General features: G+C 48.4%; 1 protein-coding gene across 1 annotated transcript in view; it reads left to right on the top strand.

Moving 5' to 3' along the window:
* The first annotated feature begins 8,718 nt into the window (after positions 1-8,718).
* LOC118391620 (dopamine beta-hydroxylase-like) overlaps positions 8,719-17,991 on the top strand; it is a 49,310-nt gene continuing 40,037 nt past the window's right edge. The window contains exons 1-2 of the mRNA XM_052458448.1: positions 8,719-9,467; positions 13,723-13,869. Of these exons, the coding sequence (XP_052314408.1) occupies positions 9,102-9,467; positions 13,723-13,869 (513 nt within the window). The 5' untranslated portion in view covers positions 8,719-9,101. The remainder of the gene's footprint in view (positions 9,468-13,722; positions 13,870-17,991) is intronic.

The raw sequence follows: 17,991 nt of genomic DNA, 5'->3' as shown, positions 1-17,991 counted from the left end.
TCTGTTATATCTGGAGTATTTCTCCTGTCTTATCCGGTGTCCTGTGTGAATTTAAGTATGCTCTCTCTAATTCTCTCTCTTTCTCTCTCTCCTTTTCTCTCTCTTTCTTTCTCACTCTCTGAGGACCTGCGCCCTAGGACCATGCCTCAGGACTACCTGTCTTCATGACTCCTTGCTCTACCCAGTCCACCTGGCCGTGCTGCTGCTCCAGTTTCAAGCCCTTCTTACATCAGCTGATGTCACAAAGTGCTGTACAGAAACCCAGCGCAAAACCCCAAACAGCAAGTAATGCAGGTGTAGTAGCACGGTGGCTAGGAAAAACTCCCTATAAAGGCTGGAACCTAGAAAGAAACCTAGAGAGGAACCAGGCTATGAGGGGTGGCCAGTCCTCTTCTGGCTGTGCCGGGTGGAGATTAAAGCAGAACATGGCCAAGATGTTCAAATGTTCATAGATGACCAGCAGGGTCAAATAATAATAATCACAGTGGTTGTAGAGGGTGCAACAGATCAGCACCTCAGGAGTAAATGTCAGTTGGCTTTTCATAGCAGATCATTGAGAGTATCTCTTCCACTCCTGCTGTCTCTAGAGAGTTGACAACAGCAGCTCTGGGACAGGTAGCACGTCAGGTGAACAGGTCAGGGTTCCATAGCCGCAGGCAGAACAGTTTAAACTTGAGCAGCAGCACGGCCAGGTGAACAGGTCATTGTTCCGTAGCCGCAGGCAGAACAGTTGAAACTGGAGCAGCAGCACGGCCAGGTGAACAGGTCAGGGTTCCGTAGCCGCAGGCAGAACAGTTGAAACTGGAGCAGCAGCACGGCCAGGTGAACAAGTCAGGGTTCCGTAGCCGCAGGCAGAACAGTTGAAACTGGAGCATTACACTTACAAAAGTTCCAAAAGAATAAAGACATTTCAAATGTCATATTACAGATTTTTACAATCACTTTGGCACTAATTTCGGAACCTTGATACCATTTTTCAAAACTCTAGCCACAAAACTCACAACCAATTATCAAAATGCTAATTTTTCAAAACTCTAACACTTTTTCCAATTGCTTGGATACAATACACATAAAGCTAAGATCATTTGTTCATTGAACTAAAATCACCTGTTCAAAATGACACAACTTAACATCACAGTATTACCATTTCAAAATGCAATTCACACATTACATCTGAATTGACTGTCTATTAATTTCATTACAATGATCTAACTATCAATTGATACAACTGCTCAAAAAGTAACTGTTGCATTACTCTTAATGCATAGTTTTATGGAAACTGACAAACAAAATTCCATGTTTAGGTCATGAAAGTTTCAGGATAATGAGATCCATTGACATCAATTACCGTGGAACATGAACCAATCGGACTACATTATCTATGGATGTAATATTGCATCATCATTCTTTATCAGACACTGTTTCTATGGTCCCATGTTCCACTTTTCCAGACCATGTTTTCAGATTTGACATTACTGTACACTCACCGGACACTTTATTAGGTACACCTATCTAGTACTGGGTAGAGCCCCCTTTTGTCACCACAATCTCCTCTGACCTCTCTCATTAACAAGGTGTTTTTCCCCACAGAACTGCCGCTCACTGAATGTGTTTTGTTCATCGCACCATTCTCTGTAAACTCTAGAGACTGTAATGCGCAAAAAACACAGGAGGGCAGCTGTTTCTGAGATGCTGGAACCACCATGTGTTGCATCAACAATCATACCATGGTCAAAGTTGCTTAGATTACTCATCTTGCCTGTTCTAATGTTAGGTCGAACAACAACTAAAGCTCTAAAGCCATATATTGAGTTGCAGGCAGTGATGTTTTACAGTAAGTCAGGTCTGTAGAGCTGATGGAGTGACCTACATTGTGCAGTCATGTTTTAATGTCAGTACCATGCTCAAATGGTGAGGAACATGGTTTCAGTGATGTTTTACAGTAACCCCCATATTCTCCTTTTCTTAACACTTGCAATGATGTTTCTCCACATGGAGGTGGAAGGTATATGAACCCTCAGTGATGTTTCCAGGCCAATGACCATGTGAGGCAGACCTGCAGTGATGTTTTCACAGTAAGCCTCCCAAGATGTTTGGCTAATGAAAACATCCATTGTGATGTTTTGAGAACAGTAAAGACAGGTGATGAAATACGGCAGTCATCAATCTTTTGTTTTTTTTACAGTAAGCCAGGTGAGGAACACTGCAGTGATGTTTTACAGTAAGCCAGGTGAGGAACACTGCAGTGATGTTTTACAGTAAGCCAGGTGAGGAACACTGCAGTGATGTTTTACAGTAAGCCAGGTGAGGAACACTGCAGTGATGTTTTACAGTAAGCCAGGTGAGGAACACCGCAGTGATGTTTTACAGTAAGCCAGGTGAGGAACACCGCAGTGATGTTTTACAGTAAGCCAGGTGAGGAACACTGCAGTGATGTTTTACAGTAAGCCAGGTGAGGAACACTGCAGTGATGTTTTACAGTAAGCCAGGTGAGGAACACTGCAGTGATGTTTTACAGTAAGCCAGGTGAGGAACACTGCAGTGATGTTTTACAGTAAGCCAGGTGAGGAACACTGCAGTGATGTTTTACAGTAAGCCAGGTGAGGAACACTGCAGTGATGTTTTACAGTAAGCCAGGTGAGGAACACTGCAGTGATGTTTTACAGTAAGCCAGGTGAGGAACACTGCAGTGATGTTTTACAGTAAGCCAGGTGAGGAACACTGCAGTGATGTTTTACAGTAAGCCAGGTGAGGAACACTGCAGTGATGTTTTACAGTAAGCCAGGTGAGGAACACTGCAGTGATGTTTTACAGTAAGCCAGGTGAGGAACACTGCAGTGATGTTTTACAGTAAGCCAGGTGAGGAACACTGCAGTGATGTTTTACAGTAAGCCAGGTGAGGAACACTGCAGTGATGTTTTACAGTAAGCCAGGTGAGGAACACTGCAGTGATGTTTTACAGTAAGCCAGGTGAGGAACACTGCAGTTGACCTTTATCTGTTTTTTCTTTTTTTGAGGCTATTATTTTTGCTTTGATTCAAAGAAACCTATGTTGTGATTTTATTGTTTCATCAATATATGTCATATTTTGTTCAATGATTTCACTGTGTCTGTAGTATTCTCTTTACTTGTCCTTTTACAGTGATGTATTTACGTGTAGTACTATAATGACGCATGTATCACATATTTTATACTACAATATTTAATGATTGGATGAACAACTACACAGTGAAACTATCGGTATCTTGTGTGTGGGTGAGCTAAATGAATGTTCGTGTGGTATTTCATGATAAATGAGTTATTTGAACCAATGATTCTGCAAGTACAAGGATTCTTTAAAGATTACAATGCACAATGCAATGTTTTGAACAATGGACAGACTGTGTTACAAGTGATGACCATTTTAAGTTTGTGTCTAGAGTTTTGAAAAATGACCACAAGGTTCTGAAATTAGTGCCAAAGTGATTGTTAAAAATAATGTATCTTTACAGTGTTGTAATGATGTGCAAATAGTTTAAGTATGAAAAGGAAAATAAATAAACATACAAATTGGTATTTACAAAGGTGTTCGTTCTTCACTGTTTGCCCTTTTCTTGTGGCAACAGGTCACAAATCTCTCTCTTTTTCTCCCTCTTGCCCTCTCTCCTCCCCTAGTCCATCTATGTAGTGATGAAGATCTGTATTATTCATAGATGTAGGAAAACAGAAGTGAGGTTATTTTATTCTGTTCTCCTCCTGCTCTCCCATGAGACAATACAGTCCTCCCAGACAGACAGAGACAATACAGTCCTCCCAGACAGACAGAGACAATACAGTCCTCCCAGACAGACAGAGACAATACAACCCTGCCAGACAGACAGAGACAAACAGCCCTCCCAGACAGACAGACTATACAACCCTCCTAGACAGACAGAGACAAACAGCCCTCCCAGACAGACAGAGACAATACAACCCTCCTAGACAGACAGAGACAATACAACCTTCCCAGACAGACAGAGACAAACAGCCCTCCTAGACAGACAGAGACAAACGGCCCTCCCAGACAGACAGAGACAAACAGCCCTCCCAGACAGACAGAGACAATACAGCCCTCCCAGACAGACAGAGACAAACAGCCCTCCCAGACAGACAGAGACAAACAGCCCCCCAGACAGACAGAGACAATACAGCTAGACAGACAGAGACAATACAGCTAGACAGACAGAGACAATACAGCCCTCCCAGACAGACAGAGACAAACAGCCCTCCCAGACAGACAGAGACAGACTGCCCTCACACACAGGCAGAGACAGACAGCCCTCCCACACAGGCAGAGACAGACAGCCTACACAGAGAGACAGACAGACAGACAGACAACCCACACAGACAGAGACAGACAGAGAGACAACCCACACAGACGGAGACAGACAGAGAGACAACCCACACAGACGGAGACAGACAGAGAGACAACCCACACAGACAGACAGACAGAGACAGACAGACAACCCACACAGACAGACAACCAACAGAATTCATGCAACAATAATTGCCAAAATGGCACCCCCACTGTCCTACTACAGTCCCCCACTGTCCATGTCTAGACCCCCACCCCCACTGTTCTAGTCCAGCTCCCCACCCCCACTGTCCTAGTCCAGCCCCCCACCCCCACTGTCCTACTACAGTCCCCCACTGTCCTAGGCCAGATTGTTCTAGTCCCGACCCCCACCCTTACTGTCCATGTCTAGACCCCCACCCCCACTGTCCTACTACAGTCCCCCACTGTCCATGTCTAGACCCCCACCCCCACTGTCCTAGTCCAGCTCCCCACCCCCACCCCGACTGTCCTAGTCCAGCTCCCCACCCCGACTGTCCAAGTCCAGCCCCCCACCCCCACTGTCCTAGTCCAGCCCCCACCCCCACCGGCCTAGTCCAGCTCCCCACCCCCACTGTCCTAGTCCAGTCCCCCACCCCCACTGTCCTAGTCCAGCCCCCCACCCCCACCCCCACTGTCCTAGTCCAGCCCCCCACCCCCACCCCCACTGTCCTAGTCCAGCCCCCCACCCCCCCCCACCCCCACTGTCCTAGTCCAGTCCCCCACCCCCACTGTCCTAGTCCAGCTCCCCACCCCCACTGTCCTTGTCCAGTTCCCCACCCCCACTGTCCTTGTCCAGCTCCCCACCCCCACCCTGACTCCTTGTCCAGCTCCCCACCCCCACCCCCACTGTCCTAGTCCAGCTCCCCACCCCCACCCTGACTGTCCTAGTCCAGCTCCCCACCCCCACCCCCACTGTCCATGTCTAGACCCCCACCCCCACTGTCCTAGTCCAGCTCCCCACCCCCACTGTTCTAGTCCAGCTCCCCACCCCCACTGTCCATGTCTAGACCCCCACCCCCACTGTCCTAGTCCAGCTCCCCACCCCCACCCTGACTGTCCTAGTCCAGCTCCCCACCCCCACTGTCCTAGTCCAGCTCCCCACCCCGACTGTCCTAGTCCAGCCCCCCACCCCCACTGTCCTAGTCCAGCTCCCCACCCCCACCCTGACTGTCCTAGTCCAGCTCCCCACCCCGACTGTCCTAGTCCAGCTCCCCACCCCCACTGTCCATGTCTAGACCCCCACCCCCACTGTCCTAGTCCAGCTCCCCACCCCCACCCCCACTGTCCTAGTCCAGCTCCCCACCCCCACCCCCACTGTCCTAGTCCAGCTCCCCACCCCGACTGTCCTAGTCCAGCCCCCCACCCCCACCCCTACTGTCCTAGTCCAGCTCCCCACCCCCACTGTCCTAGTCCAGCCCCCACCCTCACTGTCCTAGTTCAGCCCCCCACCCTCACTGTCCTAGTCCAGCCCCCCACCCTCACTGTCCATGTCTAGACCCCCACCCCCGCTGCCATGTCTAGACCACCCACCCCCTCTGTCCTAGTCCATCCCCCCACCCTCACTGTCCATGTCTAGACCCTCCACCCTTACTGTCCTAGTCCAGATTGTCCTAGACCCGACCCCCACCCCCACTGTTCATGTCTAGACCCCAGCCCCACTGTCCTAGTCCAGACCCCCACCCCCACTGTCCATGTCTAGACCCCCAGCCCCACTGTCCTAGTCCAGACTGTCCTAGTCCAGACTGTCCCGTCTTGTCCTGTCATGTCCCACCCCGTCCTGTCCTGTCATGTCCCACCCCATCCTGTCCTGTCATGTCCCACCCCGTCCTGTCATGTCCCACCCCGTCCTGTCCTGTCATGTCATGTCCCACCCCGTTCTGTCCTGGCTTAGCCGAGCACAGTACAGTATGCTGGGATGTTCCAGGAGGAGTGACTGGCTTGTTCCAGGATGAGTGAATGGCTTGTTCCAGGAGGAGTGACTGGCTTGTTCCAGGAGGACTGACTGGCTTGTTCCAGGAGGAGTTACTGGTTTGCTCCAGGAGGAGTGACTGTTTTTTTCCAGGAGGAGTGACTGGCTTGTTCCAGGCTGGATAATGTCAGTGAGGGCCTCCAGCTTTCTGGGCCCAGTTCAACTCACTGTCCCAGTCTCTAGTCATGTCTCCCTTTCTCTCTCTCTCTCTCTCTCTCTCTCTCTCTCTCTCTCTCTCTCTCTCTCTCTCTCTCTCTCTCTGCTCTCTCACTCTTTCAATCTCTCTGTTTCTCTCTTTCTCCCTCGCTCTCGCTCTCTCTCTCGCTCTCTTGCTTTCTCACTCTCTCGCTCTTTCTCGCTCTCTGTTCCTCTCTCTCTTTTCTCTAGTTCACATCCTTCTTTCGTGGCTTGTCTTTTGTGTCGCTACTGTGTCAGTGGCGGAAGGAAGGAACTGGAGCTAGTAGAAGCAGCCTGTAGAGTCTCAGCCGGCTACGTGTGGGCCTGCCTGGTGCATTGTCATGTCTCTCAGGCTATAAGACACAGCAGCCCCATGGCTTCAGGGCACAGCCCATCATTACATTACCCATTCTGCCTCTCTCTGCTACTCTTAACCCCTCCCTCACTCTCTCTCTCTCTCCCTCCATCCCCTGCTGACCTTTTCGGTAAACAAGAAGGTGTCCATGTATCTTCATTGAGAAAAACACAACCCTATTGACAGCCTTCTGATTGTATCTTCCTCTAACCCTGGAGGGGTGGGTAATGGTGGGGATTAATGATGGGTTATCTGACACACACACACACGCACACGCACACGCACACGCACGCACACACAAAGAGGAGGGCAGGACAATAGTGAGGGTTAATGTTCTTTTACTTCAGAGACATTGTGCCTCTTGTTTGAATTACCCTCCTGAAAAGCCAGGTGAAATCCAGGTGAAAGCCAGGTGAAAGCCAGGTGAAAGTCAGGTGAAAGCCAGTTGAAAGCCAGGTGAAGACTGGTGAAAGTCAGGTGAAAACCAGTTGAAAGCCAGGTGAAAGCCAGGTGAAAGCCAGTTGAAAGCCAGGTGAAAGTCAGGTGAAAGCCAGTTGAAAGCCAGGTGAAGACTGGTGAAAGCTAGGTGAAAGCCAGTTGAAAGTCAGGTGAAGACTGGTGAAAGCCAGGTGAAGACTGGTGAAAGCCAGGTGAAAGCCAGGTGAAAGCCAGGTGAAAGCCAGTTGAAAGCCAGGTGAAAGTCAGGTGAAAGCCAGTTGAAAGTCAGGTGAAGACTGGTGAAAGTCAGGTGAAAGCCAGGTGAAGACAGGTGAAAGCCAGTTGAAAGTCAGGTGAAGACTGGTGAAAGTCAGGTGAAAGCCAGGTGAAGACAGGTGAAAGCCAGTTGAAAGCCAGGTGAAGACAGGTGAAAGTCAGGTGAAAGCCAGGTGAAGACTGGTGAAAGCCATGGGAAAGCCAGTTGAAAGCCAGTTGAAAGCCAGGTGAAAGTCAGGTGAAAGCCAGGTGAAAGCCAGGTGAAAGCCAGGTGAAAGCCAGGTGAAGACTGGTGAAAGCTAGGTGAAGACTGGTGAAAGCCAGGTGAAAGCCAGGTGAAAGCCAGGTGAAGACTGGTGAAAGCCAGGTGAAGGAGGATTGTTCCTTGAAAACCAACACCTGGTGAGATCGATAGCATGATACCAGCTTTCAGCAACAAGGACAAATAGCAAAATGTGTGTGTGTCTTACTCCAGATTAAAATAATTACTCTACAAGGACTAACATTGGCATATTCATAATTTTTTTTCTCATTAATTATGAATATTTCTGTTTCCGTTATTACAGGCCTTTCTGTCAGTGCAATTTGTTGTTGATCAGACAGTAAAATCAATGAAAGCATCATCTGCAGAAGAACGTGAGAGTCTGTTTTGATATCATGTCACGACAAACTAAAATAACAACATTTTCATAATCTCAAAGCAGTTGTCATGGTGAAAGGTCCCAGAGTTTTGACTGGTCAGGTGATGTGGTGCTTGAATGGCTCACGTACACGTTGTGGCTGGTCTTCTGCCTGATCAGACAGATAGCAACCAAGGTCAGAGTTTGAGCATCAGACTTCCCTTAAATCCAGCCATACATCCCCAATTGGCTTATGAGACCAAAACCAGAGGAGATTGAATAGGCAATAAAACTCAGTTAGTCTGTCTGGATTGCCATTGATAATGTCCATGGTCCATTAGGATCAATTATGGACTGGCAGATGTCGAAAACCGTGCTTGACCCGAGGGCTTAATGAAAACAATTGAATTTTGGTCAACAAACATAATGTCGTTAAACCAGATAAAGAGTCAGAGGTCACATGGGATTTCCTTTAAAAGACTCGAAAGAGAGTGAGAGGGATGAGACAGGTCGCAGAGACAGAGAAAGACACAGGCCAGAGGAGAGACACCAACCAAGAAGAGACAGGAAACAGAAAAAGAAGAAGACGGTGTTCGATGGCATTCAATCGAGAGAAAAAGAGACTAGTTAGAAAAAGATGAGGAACTGAGAAGACAGGATACTGTCTAACCCACTAACCAGACATTGGCATGAGGAACCACCTGGAGAAATAAGGAGAAAGAGAAGAGAGCGTGAAAATACAACTGGTAGACAAGAGAATGAGAGGCACTTCAGATGCTCTTTGTGAGAACTGAGTTACACTGAGACTAACAGACCAAACAACCAACTAACCAACACACCATCCAACTGACACCGGCTAACTGACCAACCGACTAACCAACCCACCAACCCACACAATAGTCTCTGCACAGTATGCGCCTCTTCAACAAGGACCTGAGGCTGCAGGACGTGACTCTGATGTACCTGACCGTCTTAGCCACCCTGGTGGTGATCCTGGTAGCCTCCTACCAGGTAGATCCCGCTGCCAGCCCCTCCAGGGGAGGATCCACCCCAACCTCCACCTCCACCCCGGTGCAGCTGCCCTACCACATGCCCCTGGACCCCCGCGGACACCTCCATCTCTCTTGGAACATCTCCTACCCCCTCCAGGAGCTGTATCTGGAGGTGCTCTGCAGCGAAATGAAACATGGCCTGGTCCTGGGAATGTCCGACCGCGGGGAGCTCACCAACGCTGACCTGGTGGTCCTCTGGGACGACGGCCACCAGTCCTTCTTTGGGGTAAGGAAGTGGCATATTGTAAGGACTAGTCTTACTTTGGAGAAAGGAAGGGCACTCGTCCTAGTTTGGAGAAAGGAAGGGCACTAGTCCTAGTTTGGAGAAAGGAAGGGTACTAGTCCTAGTTTGGAGAAAGGAAGGGCACTAGTCCTAGTTTGGAGAAAGGAAGGGTACTAGTCCTAGTTTGGAGAAAGGAAGGGCACTAGTCCTAGTTTGGAGAAAGGAAGGGCACTAGTCCTAGTTTGGAGAAAGGAAGGGCACTAGTCCTAGTTTGGAGAAAGGAAGGGCACTAGTCCTAGTTTGGAGAAAGGAAGGGTACTAGTCCTAGTTTGGAGAAAGGAAGGGCACTAGTCCTAGTTTGGAGAAAGGAAGGGCACTAGTCCTAGTTTGGAGAAAGGAAGGGCACTAGTCCTAGTTTGGAGAAAGGAAGGGCACTAGTCCTAGTTTGGAGAAAGGAAGGGCACTAGTCCTAGTTTGGAGAAAGGAAGGGCAGTCGTCCTAGTTTGGAGAAAGGAAGGGCACTAGTCCTAGTGTGGAGAAAGGAAGGGCACTAGTCCTAGTTTGGAGAAAGGAAGGGCACTAGTCCTAGTGTGGAGAAAGGAAGGGCACTAGTCCTAGTTTGGAGAAAGGAAGGGCACTCGTCCTAGTTTGGAGAAAGGAAGGGCACTAGTCCTAGTGTGGAGAAAGGAAGGGCACTAGTCCTAGTGTGGAGAAAGGAAGGGCACTAGTCCTAGTGTGGAGAAAGGAAGGGCACTAGTCCTAGTGTGGAGAAAGGAAGGGCACTATAGTCCTAGTTTGGAGAAAGGAAGGGCACTAGTCCTAGTTTGGAGAAAGGAAGGGCACTAGTCCTAGTTTGGAGAAAGGAAGGGCACTAGTCCTAGTTTGGAGAAAGGAAGGGCACTAGTCCTAGTTTGGAGAAAGGAAGGGCACTCGTCCTAGTGTGGAGAAAGGAAGGGCACTAGTCCTAGTGTGGAGAAAGGAAGGGCACTAGTCCTAGTTTGGAGAAAGGAAGGGCACTAGTCCTAGTGTGGAGAAAGGAAGGGCACTAGTCCTAGTTTGGAGAAAGGAAGGGCACTCGTCCTAGTTTGGAGAAAGGAAGGGCACTAGTCCTAGTGTGGAGAAAGGAAGGGCACTAGTCCTAGTTTGGAGAAAGGAAGGGCACTAGTCCTAGTTTGGAGAAAGGAAGGGCACTAGTCCTAGTGTGGAGAAAGGAAGGGCACTAGTCCTAGTTTGGAGAAAGGAAGGGCACTCGTCCTAGTTTGGAGAAAGGAAGGGCACTAGTCCTAGTGTGGAGAAAGGAAGGGCACTAGTCCTAGTTTGGAGAAAGGAAGGGCACTAGTCCTAGTTTGGAGAAAGGAAGGGCACTAGTCCTAGTGTGGAGAAAGGAAGGGCACTAGTCCTAGTGTGGAGAAAGGAAGGGCACTAGTCCTAGTTTGGAGAAAGGAAGGGCACTAGTCCTAGTGTGGAGAAAGGAAGGGCACTAGTCCTAGTTTGGAGAAAGGAAGGGCACTCGTCCTAGTTTGGAGAAAGGAAGGGCACTAGTCCTAGTGTGGAGAAAGGAAGGGCACTAGTCCTAGTTTGGAGAAAGGAAGGGCACTAGTCCTAGTTTGGAGAAAGGAAGGGCACTAGTCCTAGTTTGGAGAAAGGAAGGGCACTAGTCCTAGTGTGGAGAAAGGAAGGGCACTAGTCCTAGTGTGGAGAAAGGAAGGGCACTCGTCCTAGTTTGGAGAAAATGTGATGTGTGATGTTTACCAAGGTTGAGGGCTTCATTCCCACATGGAAGGGATAATGCTGTAGCTCAGTGGTGTTTTCCTTATTCAATCTGATTCAGAGTACAGTGCTGCCTACAGGGCAGAACAAATGTGAATGATTGCGTGAAAGAAAGAAAGCACAACGCCTAACCTTAACCAATTAGGATTACTTGCCTAAATTTAACCAATCCCATTTGTTTCTGCCCTCGAGGCAGAGCTGCCCCCAGAACAAGATTGAGTAAGAAACACGCCAATCTGCCACATTGTGGCTGGTACCCGTTATATTGGTTTACGTAAGAGCTGTTTCTGTTGATGGTAGACTGCCAGGCAGGATGTGTCCACATCATCCTAAAGTAGAGAATAAATAAGGCCATTGAAATGGGCATTTGTTGCATATCAAACTTTTGACAAGATTAGGAATTAATAGATCCAAACTGCATGGACAAAAAAAGACATTGAATGTTGACATCATGTGAAAACCAATTTCTGGAAATGCTGTATACTCAATAAACTAGTAGAAACTTGTGATCATCCAAAATATTTCCCCCACCAAAGGAAAATATACTTTTCTCAAAATAAACATGTAATGTCTGCTAAATTTTGCAATGATCTCAAAAGAACATCTCACTTTCCATGTGAGGACAGGAGTCTTATAATAGGAAGGATCCCAGCCTACTGTCTGTCTATGTGGGATGAGATCCTCTTTCCAAGCCATATGTCTGTCTATGTGGGATGTGATCCTCTTCCCAGTCTACTGTCTGTCTATGTGGGATGAGATCCTCTTTCCAAGCCATATGTCTGTCTATGTGGGATGATATATCCTCTTTCCCAGCCTTAGGGAAAGGCTGTTGGGAGCAGAAAGGTCACAACGGTGTGCCAGCCATTCACAGATTCTCTCTCTCATGTGTTAACATTGCCAAAGCAAGTGAGGTAGATAATATACAAAAGTGAAATAAACAATAAAAAATAAAAATTTCTCTCTCTGTACTAATCTGCTGTGGGGCAGCACCCATGCATTATAAATCCATTTCCACTCCTCCTGCCTCTACCTGGACCCGTCCCTGGTCTGCCTGACTCTCTGCCTGGACCCGTCCCTGGTCTGCCTGACTCTCTACCTGGACCCGTCCCTGGTCTTCCTGACTCTCTGCCTGGACCCGACCCTGGTCTGCCTGACTCTCTGCCTGGACCCGTCCCTGGTCTGCCTGACTCTCTACCTGGACCCGTCCGTGGTCTGCCTGACTCTCTGCCTGGACCCGTCCCTGGTCTGCCTGACTCTCTGCCTGGACCCGTCCCTGGTCTGCCTGACTCTCTGCCTGGACCCGTCCCTGGTCTGCCTGACTCTCTGCCTGGACCCGTCCCTGGTCTGCCTGACTCTCTGCCTGGACCCGTCCCTGGTCTGCCTGACTCTCTGCCTGGACCCGTCCCTGGTCTGCCTGACTCTCTGCCTGGACCCGTCCCTGGTCTGCCTGACTCTCTGCCTGGACCTGTCCCTGGTCTGCCTGACTCTCTGCCTGGACCCGTCCCTGGTCTGCCTGATTCTCTGCCTGGACCCGTCCCTGGTCTGCCTGACTCTCTACCTGGACCCGTCCCTGGTCTGCCTGATTCTCTGCCTGGACCCGTCCCTGGTCTGCCTGACTCTCTGCCTGGACCTGTCCCTGGTCTGCCTGATTCCCTGCCTGGACCTGTCCCTGGTCTGCCTGACTCTCTGCCTGGACCCGTCCCTGGTCTGCCTGACTCTGCCTGCCTGATTCTCTGTGAAAAACTGCCTAGCTTCCTTTTGCGCCCTCTCTCCAAATGAATGTTGAATGGCCCCTCCAATCCCTGTACAAGGGAGTAGGTCCAAAAGGGAGAGATGGGTGGAGAGAGAGAGAGAGAGAGAGAGAGAGAGAGAGAGGGATGAAAGGGGAGAGAGGGGTGAGGGATGAGGATAGAGAGATAACTCAGAACTTCTGTTAAAATCCTAGGACCACTTTGGTCACAACAGCACACGGAAACTGCTTCAAAATGGAGTCTGAGGCGCACAGAGCCTAACTAACTCTGACACATGGAGCGTCCCTGGTTAATTTGGGCTTTTTAATAAATGTGTGGCTACTTTGGAGTCTTTACACTTTGCCCCAACCTCAAGCAATCATGCAAGGTGGAACAAACATGTATTGGAGGGCTGGTTCTATTTCGATGCATTTTACATGCGGACGATGTGATTGGAGGAGACAGATTCAGTTGTTACCATTGGCTCCTGGGACTTGCATCTTGCACGTTCACTTGGCCATTGCTTGGCATCGCTGTCTAATAGGGTTGGGGTTAGGGTTAGATGTCACAGAATGTTTATGGAAATACATATTTGGCTGGCTGGGAGATCTCTAGGGTTCTTTAATTGCAATTGCCCAGCATGTGGATTGCGGTCCATAAAATTGATCTAGTATCTGTCTTTGTGTGTGTGTGCGTGCATGTGTGTGTATTCGGACCTATGGGTGTGTGTTTGTTTCTCTCTGTGTGTGTTACTCCAGGATGCGTGGAGTGACAGTCAGGGTCATGTGAGTCTGGACAGCCAACAGGACTACCAGCTGATGGACACCAGGCAGACACCTGAGGGATTCTCCCTGCTGTTCAAGAGACCCTTCAGCACCTGCGACCCCAGAGATTACATCATAGAGGTGAGGGACAGAGAAAGACACACAGGGGGAGAGGGTGAAAGAGCGAGAGGGAGTGAATCACTAAAACAATTCAGAAATACAATATGGAAAAAGAAGGAACAGCACGTCAGAAATCAGCTCAATGTAATTGAAGAATCGATAGTCTCTAACCACTTCGGGGAAAATTGGAAAACACTAAACAAACAACAACACAAAGAATTATCTAGCCAAATTGGAGATAAATCAATTCTCCAATATTTTTGGCTCTACAGGACAAAATAAAAACCCTCCAACCCAAAAAGGTCTGTGGTGTTGATGGTATGCATAATGAAATGATCAAATATACAGTCAACAAATTCCAATTGGCTATACTTAAACTCTTTAACATCATCCTTAGCTCTGGCATCTTCCCCAATATGTGGAACCAAGGACTGATTACACCAATCCACAAAAGTGGAGACAAATTTGACCCCAATAACTACCGTGGGATATGCATCAACAGTTACTTTGGGAGAATCCTCTGCATTTTCATTAACATTTTCATTGACTCCTACACTTCCTCAGTGAAAACAATATACTGAGCAAATGTCAAATTGGCTTTTTACCAAATTATTGTACGACAGATCACGTATTAACCCTGCACACCCTAATTGACAAACAAACAAAGGCAAAGTCTTTTTTTTAACCTTTATTTAACTAGGCAAGCAAGTTAAGAACAAATTCTTATTTTCAATGACGGCCTAGAAACAGTGGGTTAACTGCCTTGTTCAGGGGCAGAACGACAGATTTTCACCTTGTCAGCTCAGGGTATTGATTTTGCAATCTTTCGGTTACTAGTCCAACGCTCTAACCACTAGGCTACCTGCTGGTTACTAGTCCAACGCTCTAACCACTAGGCTACCTGCTGGTTACTAGTCCAACGCTCTAACCACTAGGCTACCTGCTGGTTACTAGTCCAACGCTCTAACCACTAGGCTACCTGCTGGTTACTAGTCCAACGCTCTAACCACTAGGCTACCTGCTGGTTACTAGTCCAACGCTCTAAACACTAGGCTACCTGCTGGTTACTAGTCCAACGCTCTAACCACTAGGCTACCTGCTGGTTACTAGTCCAACGCTCTAACCACTAGGCTACCTGCTGGTTACTAGTCCAACGCTCTAACCACTAGGCTACCTGCTGGTTACTAGTCCAACGCTCTAACCACTAGGCTACCTGCTGGTTACTAGTCCAACGCTCTAAACACTAGGCTACCTGCTGGTTACTAGTCCAACGCTCTAACCACTAGGCTACCTGCTGGTTACTAGTCCAACGCTCTAAACACTAGGCTACCTGCTGGTTACTAGTCCAACGCTCTAACCACTAGGCTACCTGCTGGTTACTAGTCCAACGCTCTAAACACTAGGCTACCTGCTGGTTACTAGTCCAACGCTCTAACCACTAGGCTACCTGCTGGTTACTAGTCCAACGCTCTAACCACTAGGCTACCTGCTGGTTACTAGTCCAACGCTCTAACACTAGGCTACCTGCTGGTTACTAGTCCAACGCTCTAACCACTAGGCTACCTGCTGGTTACTAGTCCAACGCTCTAAACACTAGGCTACCTGCTGGTTACTAGTCCAACGCTCTAACCACTAGGCTACCTGCTGGTTACTAGTCCAACGCTCTAACCACTAGGCTACCTGCTGGTTACTAGTCCAACGCTCTAACCACTAAGCTACCTGCTGGTTACTAGTCCAACGCTCTAACCACTAGGCTACCTGCTGGTTACTAGTCCAACGCTCTAACCACTAGGCTACCTGCTGGTTACTAGTCCAACGCTCTAACCACTAGGCTACCTGCTGGTTACTAGTCCAACGCTCTAACCACTAGGCTACCTGCTGGTTACTAGTCCAACGCTCTAACCACTAGGCTACCTGCTGGTTACTAGTCCAACGCTCTAACCACTAGGCTACCTGCTGGTTACTAGTCCAACGCTCTAACCACTAGGCTACCTGCTGGTTACTAGTCCAACGCTCTAACCACTAGGCTACCTGCTGGTTACTAGTCCAACGCTCTAACCACTAGGCTACCTGCTGGTTACTAGTCCAACGCTCTAAACACTAGGCTACCTGCTGGTTACTAGTCCAACGCTCTAACCACTAGGCTACCTGCTGGTTACTAGTCCAACGCTCTAACCACTAGGCTACCTGCTGGTTACTAGTCCAACGCTCTAACCACTAGGCTACCTGCTGGTTACTAGTCCAACGCTCTAACCACTAGGCTACCTGCTGGTTACTAGTCCAACGCTCTAACCACTAGGCTACCTGCTGGTTACTAGTCCAACGCTCTAACCACTAGGCTACCTGCTGGTTACTAGTCCAACGCTCTAACCACTAGGCTACCTGCTGGTTACTAGTCCAACGCTCTAAACACTAGGCTACCTGCTGGTTACTAGTCCAACGCTCTAACCACTAGGCTACCTGCTGGTTACTAGTCCAACGCTCTAACCACTAGGCTACCTGCTGGTTACTAGTCCAACGCTCTAACCACTAGGCTACCTGCTGGTTACTAGTCCAACGCTCTAACCACTAGGCTACCTGCTGGTTACTAGTCCAACGCTCTAAACACTAGGCTACCTGCTGGTTACTAGTCCAACGCTCTAACCACTAGGCTACCTGCTGGTTACTAGTCCAACGCTCTAACCACTAGGCTACCTGCTGGTTACTAGTCCAACGCTCTAACCACTAGGCTACCTGCTGGTTACTAGTCCAACGCTCTAACCACTAGGCTACCTGCTGGTTACTAGTCCAACGCTCTAACCACTAGGCTACCTGCTGGTTACTAGTCCAACGCTCTAACCACTAGGCTACCTGCTGGTTACTAGTCCAACGCTCTAACCACTAGGCTACCTGCTGGTTACTAGTCCAACGCTCTAACCACTAGGCTACCTGCTGGTTACTAGTCCAACGCTCTAACCACTAGGCTACCTGCTGGTTACTAGTCCAACGCTCTAACCACTAGGCTACCTGCCGCCCCTTAATGCATTATTCATTTCAAAAAAGCCTTTGACTCAATTTGGCATGAGGGTCTGCTGTAGAAATTGATGGAAAGTGGTGTTTGGGGAAAAACATATAACATTATAAAATCCATGTACACAAACAACAAGTGTGCAGTTAAAATAGGCAAAAAACAAGACCCACAGGGCCGTGGGGTGAGACAGGGATGCAGCTTAAGCCCCACCCTCTTCAACTTATATATCAGCAAATTGGCGAGGGCACTAGAAAAGTCTGCAGCACCCGGCCTCACCCTACTAGAATCTGAAGTCAAATGTCTACTGTTTGCTGATGATCTGGTGCTGTCACCAACCAAGGAGGGCCTACAGCAGCACCTAGATATTCTGCACAGATTATGTCAGACCTGGGCCCTGACAGTAAATCTCAGTAAGACCAAAATAATGGTGTTCCAAAAAAGGTCCAGTCGCCAGGACCACAATTACAAATTCCATCTAGACACCGTTGCCCTTGAGCACACAAAAAACTATACATATCTCAGCCTAAGCATTAGTGTCACAGGTAACTTCCATAAAGCTGTGAACGATCTGAGAGACAAGGCAAGAAGGGCCTTCTATGCCATCAAAAGGAACAAAATATTCGACGTACCAATTAGGATCTGGCTAAAAATACTTGAATCAGTCATAGAATTCATTGCCCTTTATGGTTGTGAGGTCTGGGGTCCGCTCACCAACCAAGAATTCACAAAATGGGACAAACACCAAATTGAGACTCCGCATGCAGAATTCTGCAAAAATATCCTCCATGAACACCAAATAATGCATGCAGAGCAGAATTAGGCCAATACCTGCTAATGATCAAAATCCAGAAAAGAGACGTTAAATTCTACAACCACCTAAAAGGAAGGGATTCCCAAACCTTCCATAACAAAGCAATCACCTACAGAGAGATTAACTTGTAGAAGAGTCCCATAAGCAAGCTGGTTCCCCACAGAGCCCCAGGACTGCAACACAATTAGACTCAACCAAATCATGAGAAAACAAAAATATAATTACTTGACACATTGGAAATATTTAACAAAAAAAACATGCAAACAAGAATGCTATTTGGCCCTAAACAGAGTTGCAGAAAACCTGACCACTGACTGACCCA

Source organism: Oncorhynchus keta, chromosome 12 (assembly GCF_023373465.1).
Source record: "Oncorhynchus keta strain PuntledgeMale-10-30-2019 chromosome 12, Oket_V2, whole genome shotgun sequence".
Taxonomy (NCBI): Eukaryota; Metazoa; Chordata; class Actinopteri; order Salmoniformes; family Salmonidae; genus Oncorhynchus; species Oncorhynchus keta.
The sequence above is the reverse complement of the archived record's forward strand: the minus strand, read 5'-3'. Positions and strand labels throughout refer to the sequence as shown.